This window comes from Protomyctophum bolini (genome assembly GCF_963924005.1).
Source record: "Protomyctophum bolini genome assembly, chromosome: 23".
Taxonomy (NCBI): domain Eukaryota; kingdom Metazoa; phylum Chordata; class Actinopteri; order Myctophiformes; family Myctophidae; genus Protomyctophum; species Protomyctophum bolini.
The window spans coordinates 11,937,137-11,955,522 of NC_137884.1; the positions used below are offsets into that span (position 1 = coordinate 11,937,137).

General features: G+C 43.4%; 1 protein-coding gene across 1 annotated transcript; it reads left to right on the forward strand.

Annotated features, from left to right (window-relative positions):
- Positions 1–3,046: 3,046 nt before the first annotated feature.
- LOC308310550 (FYVE, RhoGEF and PH domain-containing protein 4-like) lies at positions 3,047–17,485 on the forward strand. Its single transcript, XM_080756933.1, has 16 exons — positions 3,047–3,122; positions 4,707–5,217; positions 5,750–5,967; positions 6,426–6,886; positions 7,551–7,696; positions 8,082–8,238; positions 8,871–9,009; positions 10,182–10,240; positions 11,133–11,276; positions 12,245–12,417; positions 12,505–12,535; positions 12,777–12,860; positions 13,667–13,792; positions 16,291–16,443; positions 16,571–16,720; positions 16,856–17,485. The coding sequence occupies exons 2-16, from the start codon at positions 5,111–5,113 to the stop codon at positions 17,174–17,176; spliced, it is 2,469 nt and encodes an 822-aa protein (XP_080613059.1). The 5' UTR covers positions 3,047–3,122; positions 4,707–5,110; the 3' UTR covers positions 17,177–17,485.
- The last annotated feature ends 901 nt before the right edge of the window (positions 17,486–18,386 follow it).

The window sequence follows — 18,386 nt, forward strand, 5'->3', positions numbered from 1 at the left end:
AAATCAATGTTAATTTAGACCCATAACAAGGGTCCATTTGGTTCCAAACTATAATTTAACTGGGGACCCCCTGGAACTCCCTCAAGGACCCCTGGGGGTCCCCGGGCCCCACTTTGAGAACTGTGGCTGTAACATATATGGTTAAATGAATTGGTAGGCCTATCCAACCTGAAAATGCATTACAACACAGCACTTGTTTATACATAAATAAATAAATAAATACTACTTTCCCTACTTTTAATTAAATAGCAATCAAAGTAAACATCCTAGCACTGCAGACACGCCCATTTGTGTGGACACGCCCACAGCTAAGCGGTCTTGGAGAATGGCCATTTAAAATAAGGGCGGTACCAATAACTCCTGATGACTGTCTGAGCTCGACCATAACGTGTGCTCCTCCTGAGTGCTAGCTGTCGGTCACAGTTATTCTGGTAGACATTTAAGACGCGTATTTCTGCGAGGAATCGGGAATTAAGAACGACCTGACTCTCAGACTCTCTCACACACGCCATGTTTGACTTAAAGAAGAGGCACAGCATCACTCTGACGACCCGCGCGGTCGCGGACACCCGTCAGACGGAGGAGTTCAGGCGGGTCGCGGTCAGAAGGAGGGCGTCTGCAGGTGTCGTGCATGTGCATGACCACCACCACGCTTCTGTAACAGGTGAGAGAAGTCAGTGGCCCACCGCCTGACTGTGCAGACAGTGCAGTGTGCACTACTATAGTGCAGTGTGCACGTGACGCCAGAACAAGGCGATTACTCTCCAAAACTTAAATAAAGTTGTAGCCTTGGAGTTGGATCAAGATTAGCTCTGGTCTAGGCAGATTTAAGGTGTATTTTGCATCCCAAAACGCAGTTTATAGCCCGGACCAATCAATCAGACCAGAGCTAGATCAAGATAAACTGACTGCCAGTCTGTCAGTGTCATATTTCTTTTATCGATTCTGACACGAAACGACTTGTATAGTGCATAGGATCTTATCTATGCCATGTAACATGGCTCTCAAACATTTTACTTTTAAAGGACCCCCATTTCCCCCTAGCATTAATTCTCCACGGACCCCCTTAACTCTGACTGTAATACGGATTTGGACCCTGTTACAACAAGTAAACAAGTAGCTCTGGTCCATATAGCTCTAACGCAGCTATGGACCAGAGCTATGCTTTATGTGGTTCGTCCACAAAGTAACCGTTTTTGTATTGACTTGTGCTCTCGTTTGAAATGTATAGCCTACCCATTCTACATGATGTGAAATAAGAAAATCTGATCAATCAATACAAATGGAACCATTGCCATTCCATAGACTCTCAGAGCTGACTTGTAGCTTAAGTGTAATTTGGTTCCTTACTGTCTATCAGTCATTTAACTGGGGACCCCCTGGATTCCTGGAACCACCTCGGTGACCCCTGGCTGGGGTTCCCCGGGCCCCACTTTGAGAACCACTGTTATACTTACAATAGAGGATGTTATTTACTGCCAAATAGCTATCCCTAGTTACTTGTAGCCTACCCATCTGTGAAAAATAGGACGAGCTACTAAATTAACTACTACATTTCTACTAAATCAGTTTGGAGTCGCCTTAATTAAGTAACTAATGAATTAGCCTTCTCATTTCGTTGCCCATTCTTTCAATATAAAAACGAGATGACCATTGTCTACTTAATTCTAGTCATATAGAGCCCTCTGCTGGACATTTGTAAAAACAACAGGCCCTTTCTAGCAGCCTCCTGCTAAACCCATTTTAGTTGGATTATTAATGTGAAATCTCCTTCCTCTGATCCAGTATGGACTTTGCCATGAGACCAGGATCTGTCTGTAGCCCTCATGGACAAAGACTCTACTGTTCCCAGCTGAAGCATTCATTCACTAAATCATTAAAGCAGGCCTGTTATGTTCTCAGGAAGTATTAAGTCTCAGTATTTGATATTCATTTTAGCTGCCCCACCCCCTTCCGATACAAACCCATTGTAACTTCAAACTCTATTTTAACCATGATGGATTCATCAAAAACACACACACACACACACACACACACACACACACACACACACACACACACACACACACACACACACACACACACACACACACACACTTTAAATTGTATTGAAACTTTTCACCAATATTTCACATACTGAGATTATTAATACATTATTTTATTAAATATATTAGTTTCATTAAATGTTGCACTCCTACTGTGAATGATAACTTCTGATCAGTCTTGGGGCATGCTTTGTATTTGTGTCTTAATTGTAGCCTACTTAAACTATTAGGCATTGTGTTTGTCTTAATTGTCCTACAGTACTTAAACTATTGTCTAGCCAAAGTAAGCCAAAGTAATTTCTGCTAATCTGGGAAGTGTTTGATACTTTGCCTTGGCAAGGTAAACAAAATGTATGTTTTCACATGGCAATAAAAGCTCAGTTGAATTGAATGGCCAATGCAAGAGAGCAATCTAATTTAGTTATTTTATTTCTTTATTTTATTTGAGAACGAGAGGGTGATGGGAGATACTGTAAGGTATTACTACTTTTCTTTTCTCTATTGGTTTATTTGAACGGGACTGGCGTAAATACACAGGATTTTGCAGAGATGCTCATTTCCATCCGTATTTTTTGGTATTCAGACAGCCAGCAATGGGTAAAACAGCATACAAATACATACCGGTAGTACATTTCAAACACAGTAAAAAGAGAAAAGAAATTGAGAAATCTTTGAGTCATAAGTGATCACAAGATTTTTTTACCACCGTTTCAATTGTCCTTTAAAAGCTGTAAAAGTGGGGATCTCCCTCAGCTCCCTCGGCTCCTTCCAGTATTAAACTACAACATGTACACTGAGATGTGTTGTGAGCTCGTAGATCGGCTATATTTGCCAAAGTTTTTTGATGTAGCGAGAAGAATAGAGCCCTGGGGGTCAACAAGGGGTTATGTGGTTGAATACAGAAGTGAAAATGGGGAATAAGGCTTGCAAAACTGCACATGACCAAGAAGTCATTTTCCCCCCAAGCTGATCTTCATGCTTAGTTGGTTGTGGTATGTGATGTACAGTACGAGGTTCATCTTTGCTTTGCACAGAAAGAATCGGGCATTGCTAGAAGAAGCTCGACGACAACGTGAGGTAAGCAAAGCACAGTTGGCTGTATGATATGAAAGTAATGCTGACTCCACTCGGTCTATTTGGACACTTTCCGAGTTAAACTAAGACTTCCGTACTGAATGCGATTAGACTTCAGAAAGAGATATTATAACACTGGACTGGAACAATGTGGCTTGCATTTTGTGCTATGTTATGTGACGTTAAATGGCTTTGTGCAAGTTCACCATTCGGAAGAGGAACAAGGCCGCTAAACCATAGCGGTGTATAGGCTACTACTATACTAAGCAGTTTAGGGATTTTTTGTGACATTAAAAAAAAAAAATTGTAATTTTAATTACATTATTTTAAGTTTTCTGAGCTCAATTGCACCTACAAAACCTGAACTTTTAACATTCAGTAGATTTTCTGTGATCTGGAGATTTCTGGCTTTTTTTTGGGTGTAATTTAGGTCATAAAACCTAAAAGAAAAACTATAAATAAATAAAACAAAACCTTTAAACTAAACTGTCCCTAGTTATGATGTATGGGTTTATATGTAGGAACTTCTAGGAAGGGGGGCCTGTCAGAACCACCTAGCCAAACCTAGGTATAAACCGGCAGTATATGTGACAACTCCAAAAGGGAGTTGTCACATATACTGCCGATACTGCCTCTCTTCACTGTACTTAAAGTGAAATAAGCCTTTGAGTTCTGAAGTTCATTAGATGTTGATGTGTGCTCGTTTCCAGGCAGTGTTGAGCAATGGTGTCTGACTCACATAGGAGACCATGTGACAACTTCCCATCACGTAGAAGAATCATTTTGTGCGCGCGTGTGAATAATCTGTGCGTACCGTGCATGCGTGTCATCAACATGACATTGGACATCAACATGGAAGCCATGCTGTTTTTAAGACCCCGGTCTTGTATTTTTATTTCCCTTTTCTTTTTCCCCCCAAACTGAATATGTATAGCATCATGTCAGTAAGCATTGACGGAGAATTTCCATCTTACTACATCTTACTACTATTCTTTTCATATAACTATATTGTTGTTCATTGTATCATTATTTTTCTCTTGGTTCTCTTCTCTTTCTGGGAAACCGTCAAGTCCAATACATAGATAACGATGCATTCTCGCTGACTCCCACTCAAATATCTCACTGTTGTCTGTCTGTTCTCCCTTTCCTCAGTACCTCTCTCTCTCTCTCTCTCTCTCTCTCTCTCTCTCTCTCTCTGGTTCAATATAATACTTGTATTCTCCTTTCTCATGTTGTTACTTGGAGATCCTGCCATGAGCACATCTGTCAACTAACGTCCACGTATATGTGTAATAAATATCAGTTTGAACCACTTGAGACAGCTTTAGCTGTACAAAATCAGCATGCTACATCATGACTGACATGGTGTGCTAAATGCCTCCGGTATATTGGAAGGAGCACTGCTTTTAATAATTCTACCATACTGGAAACAAGACCCCAAGGACTTTGTTTGGTGTGCTATCCCTTTTGAAATAGGTGTTTGACTGTACTCTGTTGCTGTTTTCATTTCATTTACTAATGAACTATTCATTCAATCAATCAAACATACTGTCTCCTACCTACCCCCCCCACCCCACCCCATTGCAGGGACTCCTAGCCCAGCCCGCCTGCAGAGACCTGGGAAGTCAGAACCAGAGGAGACCAATGGATGGGAAATAATTCAACGGCCCACTCAGAGTCCTAACGGAGACAAAAATGGAGACCTAAGTGAAACTAATGCAGTCTTCGTCCACCTTAGCTCGGCATCGAACGGCCTGGGGTCTCCCGTTGAAGCAAAGCCAGCCAGGCGTGGTCCGGTCTACGAGGCACCCGCTGGAAGCAGCCCCGCACGACGCAACCAAGGAACACACAGGCTGTCAATCCCCACGATCGTGGCATCCCATAGTCTGCCCGGCGAAGGGGGCATCGAGAGCTGCCGCAGCCCCGCAGGGGACGCACAGGGAGGGCTTAATAAGCCTGCCAAGTTGCCCTTGAGAAGCCACAGCGGCCTCATGGCCCGGCTCCAGGCGCCCAGCCCCTTCCACAGGAGGACGAGAAGCTTCAGCCCGGCCACCAGTTCCAAACTCTGGATTGGACAGCACAGAGGCCCTGGCACCAGGTGATTTGATTGAATACTTTATTGGTGGAAATGGAAACGGAACGGAGTACAGTCAAAACGCAGGATACACAGGATATCACAGTTTCCATTCAGGTCCTGGGTAGTCAATTCATAATCATGACATGAAAAATAACAACAAAATTCAAATCATCTTAAAAAGTAATAATACAAAAAAAAAGATGTACAGGTTGGGGCAAAAAGAAGGTTATAAAGAGGTGGTTGTGTAGTCACTTGACTAAAGGAGGAGCAATCATTTCCTCTACCTTTGGCCTGCTGAAAGGTGGATTTGCAGGATGCCAGTGATTTGCATTTTTTGAGGGAGGGGGGCAGGGCATTCCACACTTGGGTGGCAGTGTTGTAGAAGGTGAATTTACCCATGTTTGTTTAGGTTCAAGCTTTTATTCTGTTTCAGTGATTTGTGTTTATAAGACAAACCATAGACTCAATGTAACGGCACACTAGAATGAGTGTTTATTATAGTTTAACTGTAACCACTACTTTTATGACAAAACGGTACATTTTGTTCCCCCAGTCAATCCGTGAGACGGGGGCGTTCCCCATTGAAACCACTGCTGTCTGCCAACTGCAGTGTGTCCACCGCCAGGACCAAAGTGCCGTCTAATTGTAAACTTGCTCCTACCCCAAACGGAACAGTGGCCCACCTCGACTCCAGTGGCACCACAGGGCGCTCCCTGGAACATGCCAATGGCGTGATCCCCCTGGCGAGCGAGGAAGGCAAAGGGGGCGTTGGTAGGCCTGTCACAATTATTACATTATGGCTTAATTGCAATTATTTGAGATAATCGCTATTTTTTGCATAGTCATCAATTGTTTCCATGTTGAAAATTGTCCATAGATTTTCTCCATACATGTCCATACATTTTCTCATGCATATTTTTCAAAAATAGCAGAAATAGCAAATCTACAAGCTTACACCTTACAAAGTGACGTGTTGTAAGCTTGTAGATCAACTATTTAGACTATTTTGTATATATTTTTGTACATATTCTTGTACAAGAAAACAATTAATTAATTATATGTGTCTGTGATTTTTGTTTTGTATATTGAACTGATTTGTCAAAATTGTCAGATCTGCCCTGTGCAATTTGTGATTACGACGCATAAAAGGGAAATGCAAATTGTAACGTTCCAATATTCAATGCAAAAAAACACAATTAAATCGTTAATCTCAATTATTTGTGTGACAGTTAATGGTGTGATCGTGACAGCCCTGGGCGTTGGAGGGAGAAGCAGAACCGTGTCACCGTCGCCCCTCTGCTGGAGTGGGACGTCTGTGGAGAACGGGGGCGGCCTGGAGGGGTCCAGAGATGACCTCCAGACTGAGGGGCTTCAGAGGAAGCAGGAGGAGGAGAACGGGGGCGGCCTGGAGGGGTCCAGAGATGACCAGACTGAGGGGCTTCAGAGGAAGCAGGAGGAGGAGAACGGGGGCGGCCTGGAGGGGTCCAGAGATGACCTCCAGACTGAGGTGCTTCAGAGGAAGCAGGAGGAGGAGAACGGGGGCGGCCTGGAGGGGTCTAGAGATGACCAGACTGAGGGGCTTCAGAGGAAGCAGGAGGAGGAGAGCAGAGAGCAGAAGCTGTGGATGACGGCCAATGAGCTCCTGCAGACGGAGAAGGCCTATGTGGACCGGCTCCACCTGCTGGACCAGGTTGGTAATGCTGTATTTGGCCTCATTTCCAATAGTCATTTCAGCCATTTTCATAAGCTGAAACCTAGCAATTAGAATACATGTTCTATTGCTTAAATTATGGTTGGTTTGCTGAATGTGTATAACAGCATGGACATAGGTTTAGAATGATAATGCATAATGCATCAGAATTCTACATGTTTGCTTATTATTCTGCTAATTGTTTAGGAAACCTACAGTATACAAACATAATTTAAAAAATAAAAAGCATTTGAAAATACTGAAAACAGCAGATCTACAAGCACAACTTGTAGATTTTTGTAGAGCTTGTGATGTTCTCGTAAAATTAGTTGCGATGGCAGACTTGGCTTGTATATCGGCTATTTCCATACTTTTCATGTATGATGAAGTAGGGTTTAAATTGACAAAAACAACCTGGAGATACAAAGTTTCTGCCCGAAAGCGCAGGGACACTTGACAAAACGTGGAGATGCAGAGGCAGATCGAACCGGGGAATTTGTCACTGTATCAAGGATGTCACTGTATCTAATGGAAGTACTATAGTTGACTTCCATGGGTTGTGGTTTTAGGCATTATTCCTTTTGTGCAGCGCCACCTTATCTGAGTAGAAACTATGTACTGAAAGTTCTGTCCTGGTTCTCAAACTCCCTCCCCTCTCTTCCAGGTGTTCTGTGTGCGTCTGACGGAAGAGGCGGCTCGAGGCTCGTTTCCTCCAGAGGTGGTGAGGAGTATCTTCTCCAACATCTCCTCCATCCACTCCTTCCACAGCCAGTTCCTCATGCCGGACCTGCAGCACCGCATGGACCATTGGTGGGTCCTAGAGAGAGTCTTCATACTGTTATCGCTATCGGAAAAGTCGGATCGGCCCTTAGATAGCTATTTCTATTCCCGGCTAGTGGACTTCAAAATAAGACCCTTTTTCTTTTTGTATTATAAATATTATTCTGGTTTCGGCCAAAAAGATGGCCACTCTCAGTGGGTCCAGAAAAGGTTGGAAACGACTGCTTTAGGCTTGTAGAAGACGCCCTTATTCAGAGCGACCTAAAAAAAAAGCACAAGATGGCGAAAGGTGATGAGAGACTACCGTGTGTAATCAACCGGACGCCTAAAATTACGCACGGACCTATAACGAGGCCGTCGATGTGTCCATGCCGAGGTGATGAACTGTTGACCTTCCCACTGTGGCCCAACGTAGGTGGGAGCACCCGGGCCTTGGAGACGTAATGCTGCAGCATGCTCCCTTCCTCAGAATGTATGCGGAGTACGTCAAGAACTTTGACCAGGCCATGGAGCTGCTGAAGACTTGGACAGAACGTTCTGCTGCGTTCAGGAACCTCATTCAAGACATACAGGTTAGGACTGCAGCCGGACACCAGCGTTCCCAGTGTATTATGTAACAATGTTCTGCCTTATATGCACTTTGTAACTGGCTCGTTTTCCTATTATCTGACTGTACTGTACGCGAATATTGTGTCCGATGGAGATGAGTTGAAAAACCGGCTTGCGATTGGTTGTCAGTGGGGTAGGGAGCGCTCTGCTGTGTTCATTTGGACCGCACACAAGTGGTTATATGCCTAACCTCACAAAAACTATGCCTAACATTAACCTCACACTTGCTATGCCTAAAACTTACCTTAACCCTAACCTACTTTATCGGCCAATGAAGTAGTCTGTCGTCGTTGGAAAAATAGTGGCGGCAGCAGGGTTCAATACCAGGAGGTGTGGGTTGGGAGTCTCATGAGCTGGCTGCCAGAATGTGGTTGGAATGTGAGAAAGCACCGACCTGCGGGCACCCCACTACTACCTACTACTAGTAGCTTGCGGTGGAACCACAGACACGATATTAGCTGACTGTATACTGGCAGTGTTTATGTACTTTTGTTCAAGGCATTCTCATGCTTCTGTTTATGTGGACATAAATATTATTGTGTGTGTGTGTGTGTGTGTGTGTGTGTGTGTGTCCATGTCCGCGGCCGCCTCTCAGAACCAGGGCGTGTGTGGCAGCCTGACTCTGCAGCACCACATGTTAGAGCCTGTCCAGAGGGTTCCTCGTTATGAGATGCTGCTCCGGGAATACCTGAGGAAACTGCCTGAAAATGACCCCGATTACAACCTGGCTCACAGTGAGTTAATGCAGCGATTCTTGCCAAAAGCTAAGATTTTGATGATATAACATTGCATTTTATTCTTCAAAAAAGCTGTTTTTTTTAATCTTTAAAGTATATACTACAATAAAATGAGTTCCATTGATCTAAGCCGGAGCACAGTCAATTGACGGATCATTAAAATAAACATGCTTTGAAAAGTGCACACTGTTCACCCATCTGACCACTTAACATGGCAGCCCTTAGGTGGTCAGATGGGTGGGCCGCGGACGCTTTGGAGATATTCAAGAGAGCCTTGATCCAGTGAAGAGCCACAGAGTTAAAATGACCCCGACAACCTGGCTCGTTTCATGAATGGATGCACCGTTCATTAGAAGGTTCCTAGTACAGAACTTTGGCAACATTGGCAGCCTCCCGGCAATACGGAACGGGTCGGACAGGTTGGGGAGGGGCTACGTACTGTATATAGCGTATTTTCCCACACAATGACGGTGCATCAAACAGCTGTCTCTCACTCTCTCACACTCACGGCCTGCATCCACCTGCTCACCGGTAGCAGCCGTGGGGGGAGGAGGAGGAGACGACTCATAATTTGAGAATATCCCGCACGAGTTCTGGGGCCAAACACGTTGGCTATTAACATCTCAGCCTTGTTTTTTTTATTTGAATCATCAAACATTGCACTGTTGGGGCACCCGCTGACCTAGCGGTCCAGGCATATACCACATAACGGTATAGGCTCTAATTCAGCCCGATGACCTTCGGTGCGTGTCATTCCCCGTCTCCTCTTTCCTGTCGAATCTTCACTTCAATATAGGCAGAAAAGCCTAAAAAAAATCTAGGGGGAAATAAATAAATAAAATAAATAAATAGATAAAACATTGTACTGTTCAATTTGTTAGTGCAGTCCATCATGCACAGTCTGTTTAACAAACTATACGCTAGCATAATGTAACCTCACATGCCACAACGTTATTTTCGGTTGCGCATTTGGAGCATTTTTGTCAACGCATGCTCACAGCATACTTGATAAAAATATATAGTTGTGTAAGGAGATTAATGTTTGGGGGGTTATGTATTCAGATTGCATTATTTATCTAGGGATCTTACAGACATCCTTTTTTTTTACCTTTTTATTTAACCAGTAAAAACACATATTTTAGTCTGTGATTCTTTGTCTCTGTCCACAGAATCTTTGCAGACCATCTCCATGGCAGCCATTCACTCCAACAGCGCCATCGACCAGGCTGTATGACACCAGTCACTACTACTCAGTTTGTCAGACCACCACACTACTACTGCTCCAGAACAGTGGTTCCCAAACATTTTCATGTCGAGGACCCCCAAAATGACACTAATTAGCCCCGCGGACCCCCCATTTGAAAAGATTTGCCAGGGACCCCCATAAGAAGATGTTTACGGCTCTAGCAGTGATTCTCAACCCGTTTAATTTCAAGGACCCCCAGTTTGACCTGCATTTATTTACGGACCCCCATTTAATGGCATTTCTATCTCTGGGACCCCCAATTTACATTGTACACATTTTGGTTCCATTTGTACACTCTCGGAGTTACAGACCCATAAGAGTCAATTTGGTTCCAAACTATCATTTAGCTGGGGACCCCCTGGAACTCCCTCAAGTACCCCTGGGGGGTCCCCGGACCCCACTTTGGGAACCGCTGCTCTAGAACACTAAACAGTTTGTCACTGCAGTGTCTGATGTACAGCTTTGCTGTCGGGGCAGAAACCTCATAACTTTTCTTTTTTTTTAATGTTTATGAAAATGCATTCCCTACATCTCCGATGTGACCTTGTAGATATAGGCATTGGCAGCTCTCGGCAGGATCCGCCGGGAGAAACGTGTGTGTGTGTGTGTGTGTGTGTGTGTGTGTCAATGTAACAAAGGTGCAGATGATCAGAAATCAGCAGAGAGTGAGCGACGTTTGCGCTACTGTATGCCGAATTGAAGTGGACTCGGCCCCAGACTTCTTTTTCCCTCCCTGTAAATAAAAACGCCTGGGTTTCCGAGGCTAGGTCGGAAGTGATTAAACCAATTAAGCAGGGGGTTTTTTTTCATTATGAACGCAACATTTCTCCTCCATTGCAGCCTTTCATTCTAGTGTTTACTGCTGCCCATGTAGGAGAGGCTGAAGAGACTGTTGGAGATCAATGAGATGATCGGAGAGGAGAACTTGGTGAACCCGTCCAACGAGTTCCTCAAGGAGGGACGCCTCCTCAAGCTGGCTGCCAGGAACGCCTCGGCCATGGAGCGCTGTCTCTTCCTGGTTTGTCCAAAGCCTTCTGTTTCACGGTGCTTTAAATTACTTTTACTGATAACTTCTCCAGGGCCGGCAGCCCCGACCAGCTTGGTACCCTATTCAAGATTTTAGCAATGCCATGCTGATATTGAGGCAAGCTAATATTTAAAACCCACAATACTGATCCAAACTTCATATCTAACTTCATATCTAGCCTATCTATCTTATATCTATAAATGCACTGGTGGGTGCTGGGTGGGTCATGCATTTCCAACTTGCATTGTTCCAAGTAGGCCAGTGCCCCACGGGCACTGATCCTATATCTGTAAAGACACCACGTCTGTGTGTACGTACGTCTGAAATCCACGTAGCTCGAGAACTGTTCGCCACACGGACTTCAAATTCGACACACACGTTCCACACCCCCACAGCCCGGTGTCGAGGCCGTTGGATAGCCGCTTGTCCAGAACCAGCACAAAAGCCTTTGATTACCCCTATATCTCCATATATGGAGCTGGCCTGTTCCGACATCATAATTATGTTCTGACATCTGCATAGACTCCATATTTGGGCATGCCTGACAAAGAACTCCATATATGGGCATAAAAGGGACACAGACAGAATAACTGGGTGGGGAATGCTTTTCCAACTTGCATCGATCCAAGTAGGCCAGTGCCCAACGGACACTCTTTTCTAGATCAAGTCCCACTTGAAAATCTTGAAAGTGTTCACAGAAAATGGTCACCAATATTGACATGGCCAAAATAGGGATCTTAGTTTGAAAGTCCCTATTAACTGTGTGGTTGCAGACAAGAAAACGCATGTCTATACATGTAGATGGATCGCAATTGCCATCCCCTGGGACATAATGTGAATATCGACGCATGAGTATCTCACTTTATTCTCAAATTATGCTTATGCTTAATTACGGTATGCTTAAGGTTTGGGATGTGACCTTCCGTAAAATGTCTAGTCGTTCTCTTTTTTCCTCTCAGTTCAACAACTTCCTGTTGTGCTGCATTCCGAAGTTCAGCCTGCTGGGGCAGCGTTTCGCCGTGCGCACGCAGATCCGAGTGGAGGGCATGCAGGTGCAGCACACCACCAACGAGGACCACCTCCACACCTTCCAGGTCTCTGGCACGGAGAAGACCCTGGAGCTGCAGGCCAGGTGGGGTTGTCCTTCAGTGACCTGTCCATCTGCAAGGTGCCAACTAGTTAGAGAGAGTCTGCAAGTAATTCTTCTTTCCGTTTTCAGTTCTGAACAAGAGCGAGACGACTGGATAAAGGTACTGCAGATGAAACTGCAGTACTGCAGAAAAATGCACACACTCGTGTGAAGTGAGGGGTGCTCTTATCGTCATACATCATCATACATCACATACCGTGCTCAGCCAATCTAATCATTTCAAATTTGGTACACACAGACACACAAAGCTGGGCTAGCGTCCCTCAAAAATAGGGGGGGAAAAGATGTTAATCTCTTTACAATCCATATCGATGATGCCTAAAGCTAGAGCTTTTTTCCAGGTGATTCAGGAAGCCATTGATGAATATCAGAAGATACATGGAACCTTTAAGCTGGCCTCCAAAGAAATAGATGCAGAAGTTACCGTAAGTCTTTCATTCTTTCTTTCTTTCTTTCTTTTATTGCCAAAGAACCAAGGAAGTACATTGAGAAGTGTGAAGTGACGTCCATTGGATCTGCAGAACAGGCAGACTTGAACCAGCACTATGGGCATTGCACTATAACATAAAAAAGCAAAGTACACGTTACTGTACTGTACATACAAATTGTTTTGCTAAACATGTTTAGACAAAATTGTACTGTATGTTTGATAAAGACACTTATGGAAGTATGTCATTTTGGTATGGGCATCCTTGATAAGACTGACGCCCACAGCAGTGTTCCCAAACTTTGGTCCCCCAAATAATCAGCGCCTCTGGCTGAAGGTTAATGTTAACTCATCGGAAGCCATTGGCGATTAAACTAGTTTTATTTAATAATGCACGGGATACCATAGACTATTAAACAAGTTATGTTAAATTGGCATTAATCCAGAGTTTTTACAATTATTTTGAATTTATATGGTTATGGTGTGATTAATCAAAGCGGACATGTTTTGTGACGGCAGTGGCTCAGGGGTAGAGTGACCGGAGGGGAACCGCGAGATTCCCAGTTCGAACCCGGGCTCCCCCAGAGTCGTGTCCTTGAGCAAGACTCTGAACATCCAAATTGCTCCCGATGTGCAGGTTGGTGCCTTGCTTGGTTTCCTCTGGCATCGGTGTGTGAATGGGTGAATGTAATGCACATCTCTGTAAAGCAGAGAAATGTATTTATTTGTGTGTGTGTGTGTGTGTGTGTGTGTGTGTGTGTGTGTGTGTGTGTGTGTGTGTGTGTGTGTGTGTGTGTGAGACAGACGGAGGAGCTGGGTCGTCGTGCCCCTCGCTGGATCAGGGACAATGAGGTGACCGTCTGTATGAAATGTCAGGAGGCATTCAATGCTCTCACCCGGAGGAGGCACCACTGTCGAGCCTGTGGCTGTGTGAGTGACACTCGGTGCTTTATTCTCCACCGCTTAAAAGGAAGATTTCAGCCATTTTCACCCCGGCTATAGCCCACGGTCCAAAATGATGTGAAACGAGGCTAACTTTTTTTTTCAAAATTTAAAAAAACATGGGCTATAACCCATCGTTTTTGTCATTTCGTCATTTTTTTCAAATCTTCAAAAATGATGAAAAACTGCGCGCTATAGTATGCCGTACGATATGGGCTATAGCCCACGGTCCAAAATGATGAGAAACGAGGCTAACTTTTTTTTCCAAAATTTCAAAAAACATGGGCTATAACCCATCGTTTTTGTCATTTCGTCATTTTTTTCAAATCTTCAAAAATGATGAAAAACTGCGCGCTATAGTATGCCGTACGATATGGGCTATAGCCCACGGTCCAAAATGATGAGAAACGAGGCTAACTTTTTTTTTCAAAATTTCAAAAAACATGGGCTATAACCCATCGTTTTTGTCATTTCGTCATTTTTTTCAAATCCTCAAAAATGATGAAAAACTGCGCGCTATAGTATGCCGTACGATATGGGCTATAGCCCACGGTCCAAAATGATGAGAAACGAGGCTAACTTTTTTTTCCAAAATTTCAAAAAACATGGGCTATAACCCATCGTTTTTGTCATTTCGTCATTTTTTTCAAATCTTCAAAAATGATGAAAAACTGCGCGCTATAGTATGCCGTACGATATGGGCTATAGCCCACGGTCCAAAATGATGAGAAACGAGGCTAACTTTTTTTTTCAAAATTTCAAAAAACATGGGCTATAACCCATCGTTTTTGTCATTTCGTCATTTTTTTCAAATCCTCAAAAATGATGAAAAACTGCGCGCTATAGTATGCCGTACGATATGGGCTATAGCCCACGGTCCAAAATGATGTGAAACGAGGCTAACTTTTTTTTTCAAAATTTCAAAAAACATGGGCTATAACCCATCGTTTTTGTCATTTCGTAATTTTTTTCAAATCCTCAAAAATGATGAAAAACGGCGCGCTATAGTATGCCGTACGATATGGGCTATAGCCCACGGTCCAAAATGATGTGAAACGAGGCTAACTTTTTTTTTTCAAAATTTCAAAAAATATGGGCTATAACCCATCGTTTTTGTCATTTCGTCATTTTTTTCAAATCTTCAAAAATGATGAAAAACGGCGCGCTATAGTATGCCGTACGATATGGGCTATAGCCCACGGTCCAAAATGATGTGAAACGAGGATAACTTTTTTTTCCAAAATTTCAAAAAACATGGGCTATAACCCATCGTTTTTGTCATTTCGTCATTTTTTTCAAATCTTCAAAAATGATGAAAAACTGCGCGCTATAGTATGCCGTACGATATGGGCTATAGCCCACGGTCCAAAATGATGAGAAACGAGGCTAACTTTTTTTTTCAAAATTTCAAAAAACATGGGCTATAACCCATCGTTTTTGTCATTTCGTCATTTTTTTCAAATCCTCAAAAATGATGAAAAACTGCGCGCTATAGTATGCCGTACGATATGGGCTATAGCCCACGGTCCAAAATGATGTGAAACGAGGCTAACTTTTTTTTTCAAAATTTCAAAAAACATGGGCTATAACCCATCGTTTTTGTCATTTCGTCATTTTTTTCAAATCTTCAAAAATGATGAAAAACTGCGCGCTATAGTATGCCGTACGATATGGGCTATAGCCCACGGTCCAAAATGATGAGAAACGAGGCTAACTTTTTTTTTCAAAATTTCAAAAAACATGGGCTATAACCCATCGTTTTTGTCATTTCGTCATTTTTTTCAAATCCTCAAAAATGATGAAAAACTGCGCGCTATAGTATGCCGTACGATATGGGCTATAGCCCACGGTCCAAAATGATGTGAAACGAGGCTAACTTTTTTTTTCAAAATTTCAAAAAACATGGGCTATAACCCATCGTTTTTGTCATTTCGTCATTTTTTTCAAATCTTCAAAAATGATGAAAAACTGCGCGCTATAGTATGCCGTACGATATGGGCTATAGCCCACGGTCCAAAATGATGAGAAACGAGGCTAACTTTTTTTTTCAAAATTTCAAAAAACATGGGCTATAACCCATCGTTTTTGTCATTTCGTCATTTTTTTCAAATCCTCAAAAATGATGAAAAACGGCGCGCTATAGTATGCCGTACGATATGGGCTATAGCCCACGGTCCAAAATGATGTGAAACGAGGCTAACTTTTTTTTCCAAAATTTCAAAAAACATGGGCTATAACCCATCGTTTTTGTCATTTTGTCATTTTTTTCAAATCTTCAAAAATGATGAAAAACTGCGCGCTATAGTATGCCGTACGATATGGGCTATGTTCTAGTATAATGTACTAATGTTTCATTTTTGTCTGCTCTGGCTGTATCTCAGAGGAGGGCAAATGGCACATTGTCGAGGTCGACCTGTCTTGACGAGCAACTTCGGTTTCACCGATGCCGTCCTTTGCGTGTGTCTGTCTCCTCGGTTCTCCTATAGGTGGTGTGTTGGAAGTGTTCAGACAACAAGGTGGCTTTAGAGTACGACGGCAACAAGCTGAACAAAGTGTGCAAAGATTGCTACTCCGTCCTGATTGGCCGGGGAAGACCAGAGAGGCGGGTTGTTGAAGGAAAGACGAGGAGGTCACTGGAGGTGAGCTAACCTCAGTGGTTCTCAACATGTGGGTAAAAAAAAACAAAAACAAGCCGCTCTACTGTTGAAGAACGCCATGCTCTAGTTTTCGACGTTGATCTCTCCCGCCTGCCCTCCTCGGTCCCAGTGGGATCACGTCTCTCTCCCCCAGGTGTCCAGTGGCGGCGTGATGAGCAGCTTCCTGCAGTACGGGGACGGCCCCGTCGCCTGGCAGAGGATGTGGTCCGTGATCCCCAGGACTGAACCGCTGCTCCTCTGCCTCTACGCTTCTCCACAGGTACACCTGTTTACAATGATGCCTTGATTACAGATAAATAACATAAGAACAACAAATACATTAATACTAATAAATAAACCTCAGAGATTCATGTATTCCTGCTCTCCCCCCCCCCCCCCCCCCCCCAACAACCAGGATGTGAATCCCCTGTCCAGAGTGCCTCTGCTGGGCTACAGCGTGGAGGATTGTCCCCGGGCGTCTCCAGAGCTCCATAGACAAGCCTGTTTCCGCCTCCACAAGTCCAGGAACAGCCACGTGTTCTGCTGCGACTCCACGGAGCTCAAGCAGCGCTGGCTGGCCGTCCTACATGCTGCAGTGAGGAGCGAGATGCTGACTGGCAATGGGAATGCCACTAATGGAGAAATGTCTGTGGTTGGCGCCCACTATGTCACAAATGGAAAGGTCATGGACAATGAAATTGGACTTGACGACCGCACGAAGGGATACAACTCCTGAAAGATGAAATGGCACCATGTTGATTTAAACCACTGGGTTGGTTCTCAACTGCAGGCCAATGGACAATCTGTAACTCTGTGCACAATGGGTTATCTCTGAGACCCCAATCAACACTGTAAAATTCACCATGTTAATTTAAATCTTAACACTCTGAGTTACAGACCCATTAGGGTCGTCTTTGACCCCTGGTGGACCAGCGTTGAGAATCGGTTGTTTTAACAAACTTAATAACGGAGATGAACTCATGGGATAATGTTGGGATATGTATGTAAGTGTATCCTGTCCACAGTGTTGACCTTGTCATGTGTGTTCGGCACTTTGGAAATGGGTTTTTTAAGTAAAATAAACTATTTGAACAATTCAACATCCAGCGGGGCTGTCCATTCAACTATAGAGATATTTGCCGTAGCTTTGTATGGACTCTGAAAGTATTGTGTAAAGAAGTTGAGTACTGTTCTCACCCGTGTGTGTGTGTGTGTGTGTGTAGACGCTTAACATGAAAATGAATCTTTGAAATGTTTCATTTTTTTAAAATATAAATATAGTGCTTTCAAATTTGAGATATTAAATAATTAATAATTTGGGTCAATGGCAGATATTGGCACATCCAGAAATTGCTAGAAATTAGATTTTTTTTTTTTTCAAATCCTCAAAAATGATGAAAAACGGCGTGCTATAGTATGCCGTACGATAAGGGCCCATGGTCCAAAATGATGAGAAACGAGGATAACTTTTTTTTTTCTAATTTCTAATTTCCGCAATTTCCGCAAATTCCACAATTTCCAATTTCCGCAATTTCCGCAATTTCCACAATTTCCGCAATTTCCGCAATTACCCATCGTTTTTCCGCAATTTCCACAATTACCCATCGTTTTTCCGCAATTTCCGCAATTACCCATCGTTTTTCCGCAATTTCCGCAATTTCCGCAATTACCCATCGTTTTTCCACAATTTCCACAATTTCCGCAATTTCCGCAATTTCGCAATTTCCACAATTTCCGCAATTTCGCAATTTCCGCAATTTCCACAATTTCACAATTTCCGCAATTACCATTTCCGCAATTCCGCAATTTCCGCAATTACCATTTCCGCAATTTCCGCAATTACCATTTCCGCAATTTCCGCAATTACCATTTCCGCAATTTCCGAATTTTCCGCAATTCCGCAATTTTGAAAAAAAAAGTTATCGACCATTTCCGCAATTCCGCAA

Bases quoted from the DNA above. Each gene is read 5' to 3' on its own strand.
- LOC308310550 (XM_080756933.1), top strand. From the start codon at position 5,111: ATGGCCCGGCTCCAGGCGCCCAGCCCCTTCCACAGGAGGACGAGAAGC. The intron at 6,887-7,550 runs GTTGGTAATGCT...CCTCTCTTCCAG, and splicing joins GGCTCCACCTGCTGGACCAG to GTGTTCTGTGTGCGTCTGAC. The intron at 12,536-12,776 runs GTACTGCAGATG...GCTTTTTTCCAG, and splicing joins AGCGAGACGACTGGATAAAG to GTGATTCAGGAAGCCATTGA.